Source organism: Aristolochia californica, unplaced genomic scaffold (genome assembly GCF_029961685.1).
Source record: "Aristolochia californica isolate CCGP_79_NKW_82.1479 unplaced genomic scaffold, dmAriCali1.0.hap1 SCAF_12, whole genome shotgun sequence".
Lineage (NCBI taxonomy): Eukaryota > Viridiplantae > Streptophyta > Magnoliopsida > Piperales > Aristolochiaceae > Aristolochia > Aristolochia californica.
In genome coordinates this window covers 15,221,018-15,242,448 of record NW_027181793.1, presented here as the reverse complement: position 1 = coordinate 15,242,448, position 21,431 = coordinate 15,221,018, and the positions used below count along the sequence as shown (strand labels likewise).

Below are 21,431 nucleotides of genomic sequence, written 5' to 3'. Positions count from 1 at the left end.
AAATAATTATTCAAAAATAGTTCACCTTTTGATTTTTCTTGACATTGTGAAGAGCCCAAACCCAATCACCACCACAAATCAAAGCTTGAATTGTATTTGGTATCAATGAAGAACGATATGGGTCTATTAATCTACCACCAGCACTAAAGGTAGACTATGAAGCTGTTGTTGATACGGGAATTATAAGGATGTCTACTGCTATCTTAGATAATACCCAAAATTTTAAATTATTCACTTTCCACCATTCCAAAATATTGAAATCATATTGTGATATTTCCTCACAAATATACACACCACCTTCAAGATAATTGTCTAATTCTAACTGTGGTGAATTCACTACTTCCATTTGTTTCACATAAGTCATTAATTTTGACCAACCTGAACTTGATGAAGAATTTGACTTACGACTTGTAGAAACACCCGTAGAGCTAGTACTTGAAGCAATCCCTTCATTATTAATCTCCACATTATATATGGATACATATTCATCATCAATCTCACATAAGGTCCGTCGAACTAAGTTTATATTCATTGCAACTTCTTCCTCGTAAAATATATCTTTGAAAAACACATTTTAATCAATCTTAATTTGACCCTTGAATCCAAAACTGAAGCAACAACCATCAACAAATTGCATTCACCTTAGTACTTCTCAAATTTCCCTTTCATTCTACCAATTATTGTCCTAATGAAAATATTTTCAATTGTAGAATAAAAATTCAAAACTTTTTTTACCTTATATACCTCACTAAGGTACAAATTAGAAGTAGGTAGTCACTCTCAGAAAGACTACACTAAAAACTTCTAGAATCCCACACACCATTTCAACCTTTTCCTATTCATCAAGACTTAGCAAACAATCATAAGTTGGTTCTCTATCTTGAAATCTAGGGAATGCATATTTGAATTTAATATAGAAGACAACATGTCATAAGTGGAGTTTCAACGAGTTAGACAATCAATAACGAACCTTTTTGCACCTAATTGTAGTTGCTACACAATTTTAGAAAAAGTGCGAAGTCTAGCCTCAGTCAGATTTATGAATTTGACACTCTCAAAGACATTGGGTCATCATCGAGGATCATCAGTTGTTGTAGAGAGAGGTTAGAAAAAAAACACTCGAGTTTGTGCGATTTCTCTTGTAAACTACTTCATCGTCATAGTGAATTATTGCAGTGACAAAAGACAGGATGTAGTTTCACCTTAAGGTAAACTTGTATAAATCTTGTGTTTTTCGTGCTTGATTATTTCTTCTTCTGCAATTATAATTGGTCTCATTAGTATTGAATTAGGACATCTAATTTTAAACATAGAGGACCATTGTTGTATTTTGAACATATAATTGTAAACATTGCATAGATTAAACTATATGTTGTTATGGTTTAACCCCCCATTTACCAATAATCCATTTTGATTTAGTGTTGTTATTGTTTTGACGCCTCATGTTGTAAATAGCTTTTATAGCCAAGAGATAATCATTTTATTGTAATTTGATCTTTGGGTTCTAACTTTTATAACTTATGTTTTTTTATGGCTTTGACAATTTGACAATTTGATTATAGTGAATTTAACATGAAGACATCTTGGGAGTAGATTAGTAGCCTTAGACTATGAATCATTACAATTTTTTTTTTTGTTTGATTATGGTTTTCTGACTGCTTGTGTTTGCTCTTTTAAGTTTAGAGATGTATTTGTCAAAAAGTTCTTAAGCAATAAACTCAGAAAATAATTTCAATTTTATTACTATATTAAACTTCATATTTATTGTTCCGGGAAATAAAATATAATTAAAGTATGCATTTGATTAATTAATTACTTTTAATTTTGTGAAAATATATTAGTAATTAATACCATGTAAAAAATCTATCTTAATATTTTTTTATTTATTAATCATATCTATTTTTTATTTACTCTATTGTATTAGTGATTTAATAGTGGTAATTAAAATATTATTAACTCAAACATTTGGTTTAATTAACTCATTTTTATAATTAATAAAATCAATGATTTTAAATTTTGAAGATGAAGATGAAGATGAATTTGTCTACACTAACACCATCTTCGAACATGAAAATCATATAGATACATGAGATGAAAATAAAAATGAAGATCAAATTTCTAATTTGTTAACTAAACCCCCCTTAGTAGAAAATACAAAAAAATAAAAATAAACAACAAAGCAACAGACGGACAAAACAAGTAACAAAAAGGTGACCAGGTGAGGGGGTGATTAAGGAGAACGAATCGAGCTTGGGTAATCCTATTTCTCGTCTTAACGGATATTATTGGATACCTGTTAAGTCATCGGAATCAACCCGCACCCATATTATAATGAAACATATATCCGTTTCTGATAATGGATACCCTCTTCACAATGATTTGGTACAAACAATTGACACATCACGTAACTACATGAAGAATAACAACGTTAAAACAGGCACCGGGAGGCAGAATCGTTGGTAGAAATCTTGTAAATGTTCAGGAAAAATCTTACTATCTTCATATCCTTGTGTCTAATTCCATTTTATCCCTGTCTAGGAAAAACTGCCCAACTCGAACACTTTATGTCAGTTACAACTAGAAATCTTATGACTCTGCAAGTCACTAACATTCAAATCTTTCAAGAGCCAACTATTTTATCAAGAAGAAAAAGAAAGAAAAGGAAAAGCAAGAAAAAGATAACGAGATACCAAGTTCAAACGATTGATCTGGTGTCCAAACCCGTCCAAACAGCTGACCTTATCCATCTCTACAGATATTTGGGTATGAATAGAAGAGAGGCATGAACCAGCCTCGCTTCGTGTGTCTGAGAGACAGAATAGTGCTCACATTTGCATAAACAAGAAAGTAAAGCAAGGCTGATTGAACCAATAAAACACATGGGTAGCCCCATGCTTCTAATCAAAATGACGAGAGCCCGACCAAAATCTTCAAGCCAAAAAAGAACATCGACAAGACTTGCCTCATACCTCTATAAATAGATTTCAGGCTAATTAGTTTCCCAAGGGTGATATACACAAGGCCATTTTCCTCGAGTTCTCAATGTTTTGGGCTCACTTTGGAATGACCATTGCCCCCAACTGTACCATGCACAAGTTCTTATTTTGGCTGACGGAGCCCTGATATCTGTAGACAAGAGAACAAATGATTTAAAGTTATATCACTAAAATGGGAAGCTGTAAAGCTTCTTTAACTGCCTAACTCGATAAATACAAGAAAAGTTTAAATGATTATGGGTGCTCAACCTTAGCAAGGAGTATTACGAACTCAAGGCTTTATGTGCGTTCCCAGAACAAAGGAAATCTTGGCTTCCTTAATTTTTAATGGTGTTGTACAATAAAAAGTAACAGTTATCTGCTTTGACTCGCTCACAGGTCAAGAGGTTGAACTCTACTTCCTCATCAAGCAAAAAAGTACTGCTAAGTGCCTTCTATTATTCTTAAGGACTTGAGAAAAACAGGAATACGATTCAATTTTCATTGTTTTTCCATAGAACATTAAAAAATACTAATGTCCCTAGTTTCTTTCTGTTTTTTTTTTCTTTATTCCAGTCTTCTTTTCTTCACTGTTTAATTTTAAAACCCCACAGAGATTTATCTTTGTCATTCTTCTTTTCTTTCTTGATTTCTCTTCCTCAATTTTCTGAAGGTATCTTACTGTAATTATTTTCAGATTCTAGACTTCTTCTCATTTCTCTACACGTTGTAACTTTGAAATGGCTATCATTTTCTGGTAACTTCAAAAGACCAATTTTTCAGATGATGGAAGGGATGTCTAAGCCTAAATTTCCTGTGTTTGCTAGATCTGCACAAAATTTGATTTAGCATGTTTCATTCCTACTATAAATTGGTCACTTTTAAATACAATGTTGGAAAACAAGTCCAGGGGTATTTTGGTTATTTCACCACTTCAATAGATTTATCTTTATATGTAATCTTGTTCTACATGTTGAATTGTATCTATGGTTCAACTTTCATTTACATAGGACATATAGAATGGGAGATATAAGGAGATAAAGATTGATTGTTTAAGGAAGGGTATTTTTGTAATTTGAAAAATCCCACTTAATTAGATAGAGAGCAGGTTGTGTAGAAGCTCCAATTATATGGGAGATATAAGGAGATATAGATTGATTGTTTAAGGAAGGGAATTTTTGTAATTTGAAAAGTCCCACTTAATTAGATAGAGAGCAGGTTGTGTAGAAGCTCCAATTTGGAGCTTTTCTCCATTCACGCCTCTCTCTTCCTTCTCTCCTCTCTTTTTACTCTTCAATTTTCTATTTTTACATGGTATCAAAGCAATAGATCGTGTCTGGAAGTACCTTCTATCAATCTTCATCAATTTTTGAAGGGCGCCATCTCATGAAAATGGGTTTTATCAAATATTTCGGCTATTAGTGGGTAAAAACTTAAGTTTTTTCCTTTTTTTCTCTACCATAACCCTAGGGTTATTGGTTTTTCGTAAAAACTTGAGTTTTTTCCTATTTTTCTCTGCTATAACCCTAGGGTTACTAGTTTTTCTGATCATTGAGTGATCCTTTCTGATTTAATTGCCCTAAGAAGGTTTGTTTGATTCTCCTTGGGATGTGAGCCATCTATACCTACGTCATTGCTTACATCATCATCTCTTAAAGCTGACATCAGCCCTATTTAAGGGTTATTTGGTATTATTTTCTTGGAAATTGGAGTTTCATGTACTGATTAAAGTTGTTTGAAGTCGTACGTCCTATTCTTGCACTAACCCTAATTTTGCAAGGTGGGGCCCACACTGGTGATATTCTAGGAAATACTTGGGAAGTGTCTGGTGTTGATTTGTGACTCTCTCTCTCTATATATAATATGGCAGATTCAAGTCAAGGATATACCCCATCTAGAGAAACTACAAGTTATGATGGAAAGGATAAGATTACTTACTTCTGAGAAATTAATACGGTCAAATTATCTCAATTGGGCCAAATAAAGGATGTAGTTGAAGGTCAGAAAGAAGACTACGGGGGGGGGGGGGGGGGGGGGGGTTAGTCAACTTGACTCTAGAGATGAACTTCATCCATATTACTCAGTTCATCTCCTGGGGTCGTTAGTGGAGAGCCGGACTTCAAGTCATGTACATGACTAACATGACTTTGAAAATCATGTCCAACGCTTAATCGACGGAATGTGCTTTCCGCCCAATTTTGCCATTCATGCACATGAAACAATCGCTGGGGTTCGAACCCTCGACGATTTTTTTTTCTTCTCCCCTCTCTCTCCCGCACACCCTCTCATGCTCTCTTCTCATTTCGTTTTTTTTCTGCCCTCTCCCGCACACCCTCTCACGCTCTCTTCTCATTTTGGTTTTTTTCTTCCCTCCCGCACCCCCCTCTTCTCCCTCTCCGCTTGCGACAAGCGACGCCATCCCTTCGTCCGTCGAGCGACAAGCAATGAGCATCAAGGAATGGGAGATGGAGGCCGACGACGAGCAATCAGGCCTCTGTGGTGAAAGGGCAGCACTGGCTGGCGCGGGGTGAGCTCGCGACATTGACGATTCTGACATCCGACGGGGGTCGACGATGGCTGCCGTTGTCCCCCTCTACACGTGCAGAAGACGACCTCCAACGCGCAGAAAACAAATTATTGACAAAAATATTTATTGAATAAAATTATATATATTTATTTATTATATTTATTTTTTATTACTGTATTAAATTAGTGATTTAAGAGTGGTCAATTATTTTTGTTTAATTATTCCTTTTTATGTTAAAGTATATCTTATGTTATTAATAAATTTATTTATTTATTTATTTATTATATCCACTTATGTTATTTTTTACTTTTTATTTTATTTTATTATTAATCATTGTTAATTGGCTCACGTAATTATAAAGTGAAGTCATTAAATAATATAATATCTAATTTAATTAATTAGAATATTAATATATTTTAATTAAACATTAAATTACTTATTAGTGTAGTACTCATGTTTGTTTTACCTAATTTGGGGTTTAAAGATTATGTTGTAATTAAGTGTATCGTAAGGTTTTATGGATTCTTTTGTTTTTTATGTTTTTCTCATGTTGGGGCACTAACACTGGAAACTGTTTTCTAGTGCACATGAAGTTGTCAACACTAACACCAAGTGCGAAGATGAAGTTCATGTAGGTGACTAACATTAAGTTCATGTTGGAGATGAAGATGAACTTCAAATTTCCGTTTTGTTGACTAACCCCCCCTAAGTTCATTCGAGATGATCATCCAGTTCCTATTGATGGTGATTGGGAAGCAGAGGACAACTAAGTTATGACTTGGATTGTCAATATTATTTAATCTACACTAAAGAATCAAGTAATGAACTATGAGACTACGAAGGCTATGGGGGTGTCCTTAGAGTCTTTGTATGCTCAGGAGAGCTATCTTTCACGAGTGTATGAATTAGACACTATCTTCTTTGGACTATAAAGGGAAAACAAAACGGTTAAAGAATCTTATAGTGCATTTCTGGGTATCTGGTAGGAGATAAATGTGTATCATCCATTCACTACAAATGAAAGGGAATTGAGAAAACAAAAAAATCAGCTCCTGGTAGCAAAATTTCTTGATGGTTTAGGTGTTGAATTTGAAGGAATCAAGACCCAGGTAATAGCCTCTTATGAGATTCCCACATTATCCTTTAACAAGATTATGAGAGCTAAGAAGACAATTGTACCCAAAGTGGGTGAAGATGTTAACATGGTGGAGCTACTACTCTTAATACCTCAAAAACTGTATTGGGTTCAACAGACTCTTCTAGCATACAAGTACTGGCAAATCCAGAGGTAGATATGGATTAGGCTTGTGGTAGAGAGGCCGTAGATGATGGTAAATCTGAGAGGAAGTGCGTTCATTGTGGACATAATGACCATTCCTTATATAGAGGTTGGGTAAAATTTTGGAAATCCACATCGGCCAACTCTACTACCCAAAATGGCACTAGGAATATATTTGATGTTGTCGCATCTGTTCCACAAGGAGCCCCAAATAAAGCAACAATTAATTCAGGTACAACAGCATATTGCACAACGTGTGGCGCAAATTTCAATTGCTTCATCCTCTGCATCTATGGCTCGTGCTTCTGTTCCTACTCCCATTGGAACCAGTTCAGGTATGTCAGCCTTCCATTAACTTGAATGAGTCCTTGAATATAAAGCATGTCAATCTTGTCGGTGGGTCTACTTCGTCAGTCCAAGGAGTGGGTACTATTACTCTAGCATCTTTCTTGTTTCCCCAGTCAACCTTACTCATTCCTAAATTTCTTTTGAATTTGTTGTTTATTAGTTAGCAAACAAAGTCTATGAATTGTTCCTTAACATTTTATCCTACTTATTGTGTCTTTCAAGATCTTGTGATGAGGAAGATGATTGATTCCGCTAGTGAGAGAGACAAATTATATTATCTAGAGTGTCACTTGCTAGGTAATATCCATGCACTACACTCAACAAACTCTACAATGGCATTTGAAGATTAGATCATCCCTTTGTAGTAAAACTGATTCAAGTATTTTCAGAATTTCCTTCCAACATTTCTTTCAGTGTATCATGTCAACTGGGCAAGCATCACAGAAGTTTGTTTCCAGTCTCACACCATAAGACCAGTAAATTTTTTGAGATTGTACATTTAGACATCTGGGGTCCTTGTCCTGTGACTAGTCAGTTTGTTCATAGGTACTTTATTTCATTTATTGATGATTTCAGTAGGTGGATTTGAATTTATCTTCTTAGGGAGATATCTATGGCTTTTGATTTATTTTAATTTTTCTATAATGAAATAAAAATCAGTTTGCTGCTTCAATCCATATTTTGCATACTGATAATGGTTTTGAATCCATGAATCAAAACTTCCATATTTTTTTGTCAAAGTTAAGGGATCATTCATCAAACGTCCTGTGTAAATACTCCTCAGCAAAATGGAGTGGCTGAATGTAAGAATCGTCATTTGCTTGAAGTTGCTCATACAATGATGATTCGTATGAATATTCCCAAGTCCTACTAGGGTGATGCCATACTCACTGCATGGTTTTCTATTAACAGGATATCTTCTTCTATTGTTGAGGTAAGATTCCTATTTAGGACCTCTTACCATCTGTCCCTTTCCTATATCACCCCAAGTGTTTGGTTGTGTTTGTTTTACACGTCTTGGGATCTTCTAGGGAAAAACTGTTTCCACGAGCTGTTAAGTGTATCTTTTTATAGTATTCTCAAACACACAAAGGATACAAATATTTTTGCCCCTCTCTTACACCAGGCCATGACTTTGAATTGTTTAAGGATCCTAAAGTCAGTGACTTACCCCTTCCTATTGCACTCGGAAAGGGTGATAGAAAAGGTAGTCGTTATCCTTTGTCTCATTTTGTTTCCTTGAGTTCCTTACCTAACGGTTATAGGCAGTTTGCCTTGTCCATCTCTACTTGCACTATTCCTTATTCAATGCAAGATGCTCTTTTGTCCTCCGAGTGGAAGCAAATCATAGATGTTGAGATGGAAGCATTGGTAGATTGAGGAACGTGGCAGTTGTGAATTACCTCCAAGGGTTGCAGTTGTTGGTTGTTGATAAGTGTATATCAAGTATAATGTTGATGGGCTTGTTGAGAGGTATAAAGCTCGTTTGGTGGCTAAAGGGTATACCCAAACATATGGTTTTGATGTTTTTGAAACTTTTTCTCCTATTGCTTGACTATCTTTTATTCGTATATTGGTTTCTATTGCAGTGAATCAAGGATGGTCTTTGTGTCAACTAAACATAAAAAATGCTTTCTTTTATGGTGATCTAGACGAGGAAGTGTATATGGAGCAACCTCCGAGATATATTGCTCAAGGGGAGAAACGTAAATTTTGTAGACTAAAGAAAGCGATCTGTGGCTTAAAACAGAGTTTGAGGCTTTGGTTTGAAAAATTCAGCCAGGTGGTGATGTCTATGAAGTTCTCGAGATGCTCTTGTTAATATAATTACATCTTTTTCACACACAAAAAAAAAAGATCAACTTGGAGATGTCTTCACTATGGGGAGTGTTGGAAAATAAGTCCAAGGGTATTTTGGTCATTTCATCACTTCAGTAGATTTATCTTTATATGTAATTACATGTTGAATTGTACCTATGGTTCAAGCTTCATGTACATAGGACATAGAGAACGGGAGATATAAGGAGATAAAGCTTGACTGTTTAAGTGAGGACATTTTTTTAATTTGTAAAGTGCCACTTAATTAAATAGAGAAGCTCCAATTCTGAGCTTCTCCATTCTCTCCTCTCTCTCTTCCTTCTTTCCTCTCTTTTACTCTTCAATTTTCTACTTTTACAAACAACTATAGGTTTATCAGGACATCTTTGGTTCTCTTACGATTTTAAGTCATGAGAATGCATTCCTACAGGGATCTCTCTGTTTTCATTAGGTACTCAATTCGTCAGTTGTTTACTCAGATGTCTTAATACCTTGAATTTCAATTTATACTTGAGATATTTCTATGATACTCAAGACTGCCCTGCAATTACCTTCTCTTGTTGGACTACGTCCTATATGTGCACCTCCTTTAGATAATAGAGGTTTAGGTCTTCAATTAATTCTGCCAATGCAAAAATGTCTACCCATAATTTATATTCCCCACCCTCCATTTCCTTATTCTTTCTCAGAATGAATTTCGGTTCCCAAAAGTCATATTGAAGCTCTTACTTATCCTCGATAGTAAGCAGCTATAGAAGAGGGTATGACAACCATGTAAAAAAGTCATACATGCAAATCAACATTATTAGCATCAAGCAAAAATGCTCTCTGAATGGAGAACAGTATTTACTGTGAAATTTCTTGCTGATGGGTCATCTGAGCAACACCAGGCCACACCAGTGGCTTAAGGTATAAAAAAAATATGGCTTTCATTTTAAGGATACTTTTTTTTTTTCCTATGACTAAACTCTATTAATGTGCTCTTGTCTATTATTCTGAATATCACTTGGAAAATGTTCTAGCTAGCTTCTAAGAACGCTTTTCTACAGATCATTTGCATGTAGTGGTAGATATATGTAGATCAGTCACAAAAAAATAGATATTTGGCTTTACGGAAATATCCTTCTATATGACATGATAAATTCAGCTCAGTTGTACATCCTTATTGATTTATTAGATTTTGAAAAAAATATGGATTTCTTAGCTGAGTGGTCAGCCTGTACTTTTTTTTATGAGGATCCTACATACCTCATATTAAACTAACTTTTCCAGTGAGTATATGATAAAAATATAGAAAACACTAAAATGAAGAATCACTTTTGAATCTGAAAGATTACAGATCTGAGGAAGAAAAAAAGTGACGAAGAGCCGAGAGAGACCAAAAGGGCTCTTGTTGTTTTCTTAATTCATGAGGTCTACAACTAAAAATATTCTAATACCCTTCAACTAGAAACTATTGATCCAGAAAATAAAGTAAAGAGACTAATCCACCCTTAAGCATGCAACCCATTAGACAACACTAGAGTAAATTACAAATTTACCCCCTTTTCTCGTAACTCTTGACAAAATCCATACTTTATTCTTTACCTGGTTAAGATCTGAATAACTTGATCCACTTTTGTAGGGATTGGATCAGATCTGGGTCCAGGGTTTCCCTAAACGAATAGGACTCACATCCTCATCCAGAGAGTAGATAGAACTACTGGTTGGGCTGCTCCAGTGCAAATAAGAGGTAACAGGCTAGATAGCTATGGTCTGGTAGGAGAAGAGATGGAAGGCTTATGTTTCATAGTGCCCCAGTGGTTGGCCTGATAAACCGTGGTATGAGCAGTTCATGGCTGAAAAACACCTAGAACTATGCTTGCTTGAACTCACAGGTGTAAAAACCACAGAGGCCAGCATGAGCATTTGAAGGTCCTGTCAACTAACATTCCCATGTTCAAACTAGTTTTAGCAGAAGAAGGAAAAGGCTAGTTTTTGGCCACTAAACATTCTGTGATGCAGGTAATTGGTCAACTTTTTTGATAGATGAGAATGTCAATGGTCCACAATGTTCAGCTTGTTATCCCAACTAGTACCAGCTGGCTAAGAGTAATTGAGCTTCTTAGTGCGAGGTCTGGGTTGAAGTCTATAGGGTGGATGCAAGTCTAAACTATGTTAGCAATTTTAAATGAAGGAAAAAACCTGTCAATCAGGAGGGTAAATGCCATAGATAAAAATTCAAACAGCAAAAAGGAGAAAAAGACCAAGCTACCTAGTTCTTATCATCCTCACATGGAGACTAATCAAGAGAATTTTTTTTTTTTTTATGTTTTTCCATCTAAAGATGTGGCAAGAGAAAATAATTAGGATTTTGAACACCCTTCAGCAACAACTCGGACGCCCAAAAGAGGGTATATAACTTACCTCAATGCCATGAGGACCTATTCGATTGCGAGAAATAAAATTGAGTACAAGAGAGGCAAACTCATCTGGCACATCCTCCTACAATAATAAAAGATTTTTAATCAACATCACCAAGAACCATGCATTCCTCTTTGTTTTTTTCTTTTCTGACAAAATCCATTTTACAATTGAACACAAAATTAGTAGTGGAAGGGACCTGTAAAGCATGTCCTGTGTTACGAACCACCACCAACTGAAACTTCCCTTGCATTTGGCCAATAGTGAGAGATCTGTTGAAGCATATAATAGTTTCATCAGTGAATCATAAGTACATATCCCAATAGTAAATTAATCAGCTATGTCCTGCAAGGTGACTGAGAGAAAAGAAAGTGCATATCAGTGACTGAGAGAAAAGAAAGTGACATATCAGCAACTATCCCAAAGACGTTCCTACTTTTCTAGTGTGTGCAATTGAAATTTCTGTAACAGGAACATTAGTCATAATACTTCCTATTAGGCAAAGGACAAAAATGATCTGGAGGAAAAACTGAAGGCAAAAAAATAGTCTTATCAATGCAGAAAAGATAGAAAGAGCACTTGTCTAATCTGTCTGTCCCTGCTAACATTAAAAGCTTTGGCACCGGACATGACAGAAACATTTCAGAGAGTCCTTCATACCTGGAAGATCAATAAAAAAACCTGTCAAAAAAGTCGCATCCAGGACAGAAATATTAAAAATTACTCACCACCAAGAAAAGGTAAAACAAAATAAATACTAATATCACAACTGGTAAACTCAAAAATTACAAACTGGCATGCATAGAGTTGGCACAGAAAAATGGCTTTTGACAAAAATGCCAGACCAATTGCAAATTTATCCTGATGGGAAAGATATGTTCAATGGTATGGAAGATATCACAATCAGCTAGAATCTTTAACCATCCTACTTACTATTTTTCCTATATGATCAGTAAGAAGGTGTCTAAAATGTTGAACATTCCATATAGGTTCTCAAGCAGAAAACCTTGTTAAAAGTAGTTTTTTAATCAGTCTTAGGCCTAAGGGCATAATTATAATTTTGTTTAAAGGTTCCATTATAAATAAGAAAATTAGGAGGAGGTCCTGTATGCCCTAAGGGGAAGCTCTCCCTTATTCACTCAACTTCTCATGAGAACCCTAGCCTCTTTAAGCCTTCTCTCTAGCTTCTTCTCTTCTTACTTCTTCTTCCCTCTTTCTTGACCCACCAAACATAATATGAAAAGGTCCTAGAATTTAACATAGAGCAGTGGTTCTAAGACCTGAATTTTGAATTTTACTGCTCAAACTTAATATTTTTGCTGCAAGGATATCTGATGGCTAAAAAATGGGAGAATTCGAGTTGTTTATGGCTGCCAAATCAAGAGCTGATATATTCTTCAAGTGAGATCAGTGTCCTCTTTTTCTAAATCAAAATTTCCATACTCCAAGTAGTGTTTTATTCTCCCATGCATATCCATACTCAGCATACAAGGCACGTCCTCCAGCCCATGGAATTTTTTTGGTTTTTCTTCATACTATGCAAGCCATCACATAGCTGACATCCTTAGCATCGTTGTTGATTTTCGAAAATTCCAATTAAATTTCATATCTTGTCATTGGGTATCTCGGTTGTTTTTAGCTTTTTTTCTGGAGTTGAAACCCTAATTTAGGGTTTGAAATTGCTTAATTTCCAGAATTTCAGTTGCATTGAAACTATATTACTTCATAATTCTATGTTGATATAAAGTAAAATTTTATAAGTTGTTTCTCCTTCCTTTAGAGATCACAACCAATAAATTCTGGTCTTTAATCTGGTCTGGTCCCTCCTTTTTCTGTTGAAATTTGTTTAGAAATTTTACAATTGTTATATAGTCTTATAAGTGCACCTAAGTTCCTTCTTGATTTGGTGCTTCTACACCTTATTCTTCTTAATGTTTAATTAGTCATTGGCTACTTCAAATCTCTGATGTCAAGTGTGACTGAGAGTTCTTCTATCTCCCATGACCTTGAGAAAGTTGATTTTTTGAAAATTACCACTATACCATTGAAAGGTGTCTCAGATTATTCTTCCTAGACTCAGTCAGTCAAGTGGTTTCTTATTCATCGGGACTTATTAGATCATATCACAAAGTCCTCTCCATCCACTAATGAAGAAGATGTCAGTTACAAAAAATGACTCAAAGAAGATACTCTGGTGATCAATAGGATAATTAACAGCATGGAAGAATCAATGGCTAAAAAATGTTGTATACTTGGAAACTGCCAAAGTTTTATGGGAAACTATGTCAGGGCTGGGTGGTTCCGTCCACCATTGATGGGTTAGGTACTTGGCTTTCCGCACTTAACAGACCGGTCTTTTGGGTTGTATTAGCTAGGCGTTTGACATGGTATCAGAGCTAGGCACCACGTTCCGCGTTCGAATCCCGACGGAAGCGGTAGGGAACGGGAACGGCGGGTGTCAGAGCTGGGTGGTTCCGTCCACTACTGATGGGTTAGGTACTTGGCTTTCTGCACTTAACAGACCGGTCTTTTGGGTTGTACTGGCTAGGCGTTTGACAAACTAGTGCCAAACTTTATTCAAGATCTGACAGTCTGCAAAGACTTTATGATATTTGTTAGAAAATCTGCTCAAGGGTACTTTGGTCATTTTACATGATCAGTTATTTTATATTGCTGTATTATCTTATTCTGCATGTTTGACTTAGTTTATGTATCAATTTTTATATTCATAGGAAGAGCAGAACGGGAGATAAGGGTATAAATGAATTCATGTAAGTAGGGGCATTTTTGTAAATTATCAAATCAAAACTCAACAAATAGCATTGTGGTTTGTGCACGACCTCTAACGCAGCTCATTCTAAAGCTCTTCTTCAAATCTCTTCTTCTTCTCTCATTTTCTCTCTCTCTCTTCAAGTTTCACATTTTTTTACATGGTATCAGAGCAGTAGATAATCACTTGGATTGTTTCTTTGCGATTGAACTCCTTTTGAATATGGTGACCTCTTAGAAGAAGGATTCTCAAATCTCCTCAGCTACTGGTTGGTAAAAACTTGATTTTTCTTCCTTTTTCTTTTTCCATAACCCTAGGGTTACTGATTCTATCACTTATTGAAGGATTATTCATGCTTTAATTGCCCTAAAAAGATTTCTTTTGATTGATCTTGGATGTGCGTCACCTATACTAGACCTATTGTTTGCATCATCAATCCCTACGTTGATGTCAACCCTAATTGAGGTTTCTCTAGGATTATTCTCTATAGAATTGCAATTTTATATTAATCTGGAAGCCTTTGACCTGCACGCATCCCATCCTTGCCCTAATCCTAATTTTTGCAAGTTGGGGCTCACATCATTGTGATATGAGAAAGTATTTAGGTATTGAAATTGCAGTAATTTGTGACTTTATATTTATTCTATGGGTGATTTGGGTGAAGTGTATGTTCCATCTAGAGAGACGGATGGATCTGATGGTAAGGATGTGCTTTTCATCACTTCTAAAAAGTTGAGAGGAACAAACATCTTAATTGGTCCTGTGAGGATGTACATGAAAAGCAGGAAGAAGACAAAGTACATTCGAGATGAACCTCCAAATCCTACAACTGATGATTGGCAAGCAGAAAACAGCCAAGTTATGACTTTGATTGATTCTAATTTAAGAAACCAGGTGATGAACTGTGAAACTGCAAAAGCTATGTGGGTTTCATTAAGTCCTTGTATGCTTAGGAGAGCAACCTATCTCGGGTCTATGAGCTATATACACTACTTTGGCAAGAAATGAATGCGTATCATCCGTTCACTACGAATGAACAAGAATTGAGAAAACGGCAGAATCAATAACTTGTGGCAAAGTTTATTGATGGTTTAGGTGCTGAATTTGATGGGATTAAGGCATAGATTCTAGCCTCAAAAGAGGTGCCCTCTTTACCCATTCATCTAACAAAATTGTGAGGGCTGAGACGACTTTGGTATCCAAAGGAGAAGAAGGGGTAAAGATGGTTGATGCAATTGCACTTAATACTTCAAGCCCTTAGCCCAGCAGATTCTTCTCGAGGTCAGACAAGTTTTGGGAGAGGTAAAGGTAGAGATGGTTTAGATCGAAGTAGAGGTAAAGGTGATGGATGATCCAAGAGGTACTATGTTCACCATGGTCGGACCAATCATTACTCAAGATAGGTGCTGAATTAAACTTGGAAAACCAGCATGAACAAACTTTACCACTCATGAAAACAGAGGATCAGTATCAGAAGCTACAACTCCTATCACTCCAGGGGGGTCAGATGAAGAAAAACATTTATTTATTATTTTTTTTTTTTGAAATGATGCTGATTTTTATTAAGACAAAGGCTCAAAAAAGCAAATTACAAAGGAGGGAAGCCTTCCCAAACAAAGAGAGATTGCTGGGAAGTTCCAAATTTTGCCAATTTATCAGCCAAGGAGTTGGCTAACCTAGGAATGAGATTCCAATTACAATGGCTACAATGTCAGCATTGCGCCAAGGGGGGAAGCTGTCTTTGGAACACCAACTGATGACAGACTTTGAGTCTCCTTCAATGATTAACTTGACATGGAGATGTTCCTTGAAAATTTGGACGCCGAATAGAAGAGCACTAACTTCAGCAGTATTAGCATCAACAATGCCCACCGGTCCAGCATACGATAGAATATAGTCTCCATTGTGACCACTAAAAACACCGCTTGCTCCAGCAGGCCCAAGACAGCCAATAACAATAGCACTACAATTAAATTTGAGTTTAATGCTATTGCAAGGGGGAGGATCCCAGATGGCCATAATCAAAGTCCTGTAGGGGCCTATCATATGGGCGATCAAGCTCCAATTTTCCCGAAGGGAGACACCCGATAGAGAGGCAACTTTCTTCCTTGTATGAAGCCATCTCGAGATGAGGCCAACAGCATGTAAAGCCGTGTTGTTCGGGGTGCAAGCTTTGGAGTTGAATTTCTGGTTATTTAGCTTGAGCCAAATGCACCATGGAACATGCGCAAGACAGAACGAAAGTATTAACTTGCCCAGCCGAGGAAAGCAAATTCCTCTAACCATCTCAAAGGTGTCAAATAGGTCCTGATGTAGCCCCATTTGGAGCCCAATCTTCTGGAAAATTTTCATCCAGACTTGCCAAGAAAATCCACAGTGTAAGAGGACATGCTGGATTGTCTTGTCGCAGTCACCACAAAGGGGACAAGAAAGATCAGGGGCGGTAACGCCTCTTCTATGAAGGTTGTCAGATGTAAGGATTTGTTCTCTAATGGCCAACCACACGAAAAATTTGATTTTGCTTGGTGTCGAGAGTTTTCAAGCCAGATTTGCCTTTTGCTCATGTATACTGTAGTCTAGCTTTCTGATATGAGAGTAAGCAAAGGCAACCGTTAATGCTCCAAGTCAGCTTATCAATTGAACGCTCCCAGATAATAGTGCTGTTGAGTTTGGTAAGGAGAGAGCAAAAAACCGAAGATTCCTCATCATTTAGTCCTCGGCGGAACGGGAGACTCCACGACTGATCCCTCCAGGAATCAACCACTAAGCAAGAGAGGTCACTAGCCACCCTATATAGTACCGGGAAGTCCTCCGAGAGGGAGCGAGGGCCACACCATTCATCCGACCAAAAGAGTAGGGTCCTTCTATTGCCCGTGTGAAACAAGGTAGCATCTTTGAATATTGGGAGGAGCTTATAAATTGATTTCCATATCGGGGATAGAAGGCAAGCGACATCATCCACTCTCCACCAGGCACCTAAAAACTAAAGGTAGAATTTGACCACATTCCTCCATAGACCGTTTTGCTTGGTGCTGAAGTTCCAAATCCATTTTAGCATAAGAGCTTTGTTCATTTCCCTCGTAGGCCGGATGCCTAATCCTCCCTTATTATGAGGCAAACAAATATCCTTCCAACTAACCAAGTGGTATATGAAGGTGTCTTCTAATCCTCTCCAGAGAAATCGCCGATGGATGACATCAATTTTGGAGCAAACGGAGGCCGGACAATGTATAAATGATAGTAGATAATTTGGCAGCCCTGCCAGACAAGACTTGAGAAGAGTGAGACGCCCCGCTGTAGATAAGAGTTTACCCCACCAAGTGGCTAGCCCCCTCGCCCAATGGACCCCGTTATTCAGCCCCCTCATAGGACTCTGACTACGAGTCCACTTCTTCGACACCAGCCATCCTAGACACTTTCTGGAAGGCGAGCCCAGGCCTCATCCCACTACAGCCCACTCGCCAGCTCCTCTGGCCACCTATCAGCGCCTGCACTGCAACATACCCAGCATCCCCTATAGAGGGGAATACAGTAGAGTGCCTGCACTGCAACATACCCAGCATCCCCTATAGAGGGGAATACAGTAGAGCGCCTGCACCGCAACATACCCAGCATCCCCTATAGAGGGGAATACAGTAGAGCGCCTGCACTGCAACATACCCAGCATCCCCTATAGAGGGGAATACAGTAGAGCGCCTGCACTGCAACATACCCAGCATCCCCTATAGAGGGGAATACAGTAGAGCACCCCCACCCCGGTGGACATAGCCTCTGATGATCTCAATTTTCCACCGACTGGAGTGCTCTGCTTCCCCCCACCAGATGACCGTACACAACAGTTCTTTATGGTATTACAATCTGAACAAAGCAAATTTAATGAGGAGACAAGGAGTCAGATGATGGAACTTACCAAGAAAATGGGAGTGACCTATAAGGGGTATTTGTCAGGTGACAAGTGCACCCTCGGAGTCAACAACAAAGAATGTCAATGATTGTTATTTCCTGGAATGTACGTGGTATTAGTTCCCCTCGGATGCGTGCCACTGTGCGCAATCTTCTTGTCAAAAGTCATCCATCTATTGTTATACTTCGAGAAACTAAATGTCAAAGTTTAACTGAGTCACTGTGCACGACTTATGGAAATGTCCTAATTTGGAATGGTTGGCTATTAACGTTGTTGGCTTCTCAGGAGGAATCCTTCTCCTTTGGAACTCATCTGTCGTTGATGTGATGGACCATATCATTGGCACTTTTTCTATCGGGATTAAATTACGGGACAGATGTACCGGCTTCACGTGGGGCCTCGCTGGAATTTATGGTCCCACTCATTATCGGGATCACCGCTTTCTTTGGGATGAGTTCTTTGACCTTCTCCCTTGTTAGCCAGTCCCATGGCTCTTAGCTGGAGATGCAATCAGATTCTGCAGTGACAAATCCCCCTCAACAACCAGAATTTCTTCCACTATTCACAGTTTTGCTGACTTTATTGGAAGCTTTGCGCTAGAGAAGATTAGTCTTTCTGACAAGAGTTTTACTAGGTCCAATGGGCAAAGGCTGCCTATCCTTTCGAAGCTTGACCGCTTCTTTTCTACTAGGGAGTGGCTAGGACTTTATGTTAATGATTGTGGCTCAGTTCTGAACCATGCAGGCTCTTATCATTGGCCCATCCAGACTGATACTAAAATTAACAAATGGGGTCTGGCTCTGCTCCGATTTGACAACTCTTGGCTGCTTGACAATCAGTTTGCTGACCGGATTCACTCATGGTGGGAAACTATTGGGGGCTCAAATTATGATGGTTGGATCCTCCCGTGCAAATTAAAGCAACTTAAGAGTAAACTCTAAGGCCTAGTCCTCGGAATATCGTCTTTCTACCACTGTTGATAAGTCTTCCCTCTAGTCTCAGATTGCCTATCTTGACTTGATTGAGGAGCAAAGGTACTGAATTTTCTCATCGTGCTGATCTTCAGAATAAATTTTAGCCTATTATTCACACTGAGCGAATGCAATTGAAGCAGCGGGCCCGTTTTAAGTCGCTGACCGAGGGCGATGCCAACACAAAATTCTTTCATGCCATCACCTCGGCTCGCCGGAGGACTAACTAGGTTACTTCTATATCTATTGACAACGAAGTTACCTCAGAAAAGGCCTCTATTATTGATGCCTTAGTTTTTTCACAGATTTGTACAGGGAAGAATGCAGCCACCACCCTCAACTCTCGCATCTTCAGTCCTACTTGATCTCTCCCGCATTGGCTGCCTTCATTGAGCTACGCTTCTCGGATCTCGATATTGAGGAAGCCATCATGAGCCCCAGGCCCCATAGGTTACAATGGCGAGTTCTACAGATCATTTTAGCCTACCTTAAAGATAGACATCCTCTCCATGGTTCGTAGTTTCTATGACCGGGGCATCACCTTCAAGAGCATTGGTGCCTCCCGCATTGCTCTAATTCCAAAGAAAGCAAACATTGAGCATCTGTGTGACTTCCGACCGATTAGTCTTGTATCTAGCCCATACAAAATAATTGTTCGCATCCTAGCCCAGTGTCTCAAGGTTATTCTCCCCACTATCATCCACAGAAGTCAGAGTGTTTTTCTTCGTGGTAGAGATATTTTGGACTCCGCCATGGTTGCTCATGAGATTATCGACCACCTCTCCAAACTTTCCCCCGCTTCGTCCTCAAGTTTAAAAGCTTTTGACCACGTGAATTGGACACTTCTCGACAATGTCATGTAGAGTAAGGGCTTTGGGGACAGGTGGAGATTTTGGATTTGAAGTTGCATTTCGTCGGCCTCTTACTCATTGCTCCTCAACAGCACTGTCTGTGGTTACTTTCATGGCTCCCGTGGCATCCGGCAAAGAGATCCCCCCTCCCCGCTTCTCTTCAATATTGTTGTCGAGTACCTGTCCTCCATGTTCTACTCAGCTTGCAGCCTTGGATGGTTTAATGGCATATCGGATCAGAGCGCCTTTGACATCCTGCTCCTCCAGTTTGCAGACGACACCTATTTGTTTGTTTGTTTTTTTTTTGGGCATAGGCACTCTTGACCAAATCCACAATATCAAGGCTCTCCTTGGTCTTTTTGAGATCACTTTCGGGCAAAAGATTAACTGGAGCAAGACGTCCATTATGGGAGTTCATATTGACCCCCCTTTACTGGAGCTTATGGCAGACACTTTGGGTTGCTCGATCACAACTCTCCCCTCTACTTATCTTGGGCTCTCCCTCATTGATGCAACCCACGGAAAGGGCTTTGGGCCCCGGTGATTGAAAGGCTTGAGTGTCGCTTGTCTACTTGGAAAGGGCGACTCCTCTCTAAAGTTGGCAGATTGATGTTTCTCAACTTTTGTCCGACGGGTATACCCAACTACCTCCTTTCCTTCGCTCCTTGCCCCACCTCTGTTTGTCGGCGCATTGACATGATCAAAAGGCGATTCTTGTGGTGCAGAACTAGCAATGAGTTTCATTATCACTTTGTCAATTAGGATGATGTATGTATGCCGAAGACTATGGGTGCATTGGGGATTAGACGCACTAACGATATGGGAGTCACTCTCCTCTAGTCGTTTTGGAAAGTCAATTCTGGCTCAATGGCCTTTTGGAAACCAATGGTAACCTCTAAGTTTCGCCTTTTTGGGGCTAGGTGGATCTTATATGGCAGCAGGCACAACCTCTCTCTCCTCTAAAGAGCATTTCACCATCTATTTCCGGTCTTTCGGTCGGCCGTCAGATTTTTTGTTGGTGATGGGTCCAATCTCAATTTTTTGACTGATTGGTGGGCAGGTGCTGGCTCTCTTGTCTCCTTCCCCCCACTTCTTCAGCTCAATACATGCCACAACCTCTCTATTACTGATGCTTGGGTAAATGGTTCAGGGGATTTCCATTTGAGACGTGACCTCTCTGATGAGGAGGCCATTGCCATCTATGGCTTGATTGATGATCTTGGTGATGTCACTATTCGGGCTCATGTGGCCGATCGGATAATTTAGCTCCTCAATGACGGTGGTTATTTTTCTGTCTCCTTGGCTTACCAGCACTGCATGGGTTGGACCAGAACCCCTACTACTTACCCAACTACTACAGCCTGGCGCCTCATGGCCCCTCTTCGTGTTAGATTCTTCCTTCGGAGTGCTTGCCGCAACAGGATTCTAACAACGAAAAATCTTCTTCGGTGCGGCAACTCATTGTCGGATCCTCTTTGCCTTTTTGTGGGGTTGAGGAGAAATCTAACTATCACTTAATCCTGCATTGCTCCTTCACTTGGTAGGTGTGGTCATCTCTACTCAACAAGTTGGGCCTCCAATATTG

At 38.6% G+C, this 21,431-nt stretch overlaps 1 protein-coding gene across 2 annotated transcripts in view; it reads right to left on the bottom strand.

The window, feature by feature from the left end:
- Positions 1 to 2,446: 2,446 nt before the first annotated feature.
- Positions 2,447 to 21,431, bottom strand: part of LOC137946041 (uncharacterized) — a 69,770-nt gene continuing 50,785 nt past the window's right edge. The window contains exons 9-12 of one of the 2 annotated variants that reach the window (XM_068792206.1): positions 11,930 to 12,010; positions 11,550 to 11,622; positions 11,354 to 11,431; positions 2,447 to 3,126 (exon numbers count right to left, since the gene is read on the bottom strand). In XM_068792206.1, coding sequence (XP_068648307.1) covers positions 3,100 to 3,126; positions 11,354 to 11,431; positions 11,550 to 11,622; positions 11,930 to 12,010 — 259 coding nt within the window. In that variant the 3' untranslated portion in view covers positions 2,447 to 3,099. The remainder of the gene's footprint in view (positions 3,127 to 11,353; positions 11,432 to 11,549; positions 11,623 to 11,929; positions 12,011 to 21,431) is intronic. The other variant, XM_068792205.1, reaches the window with a different exon arrangement.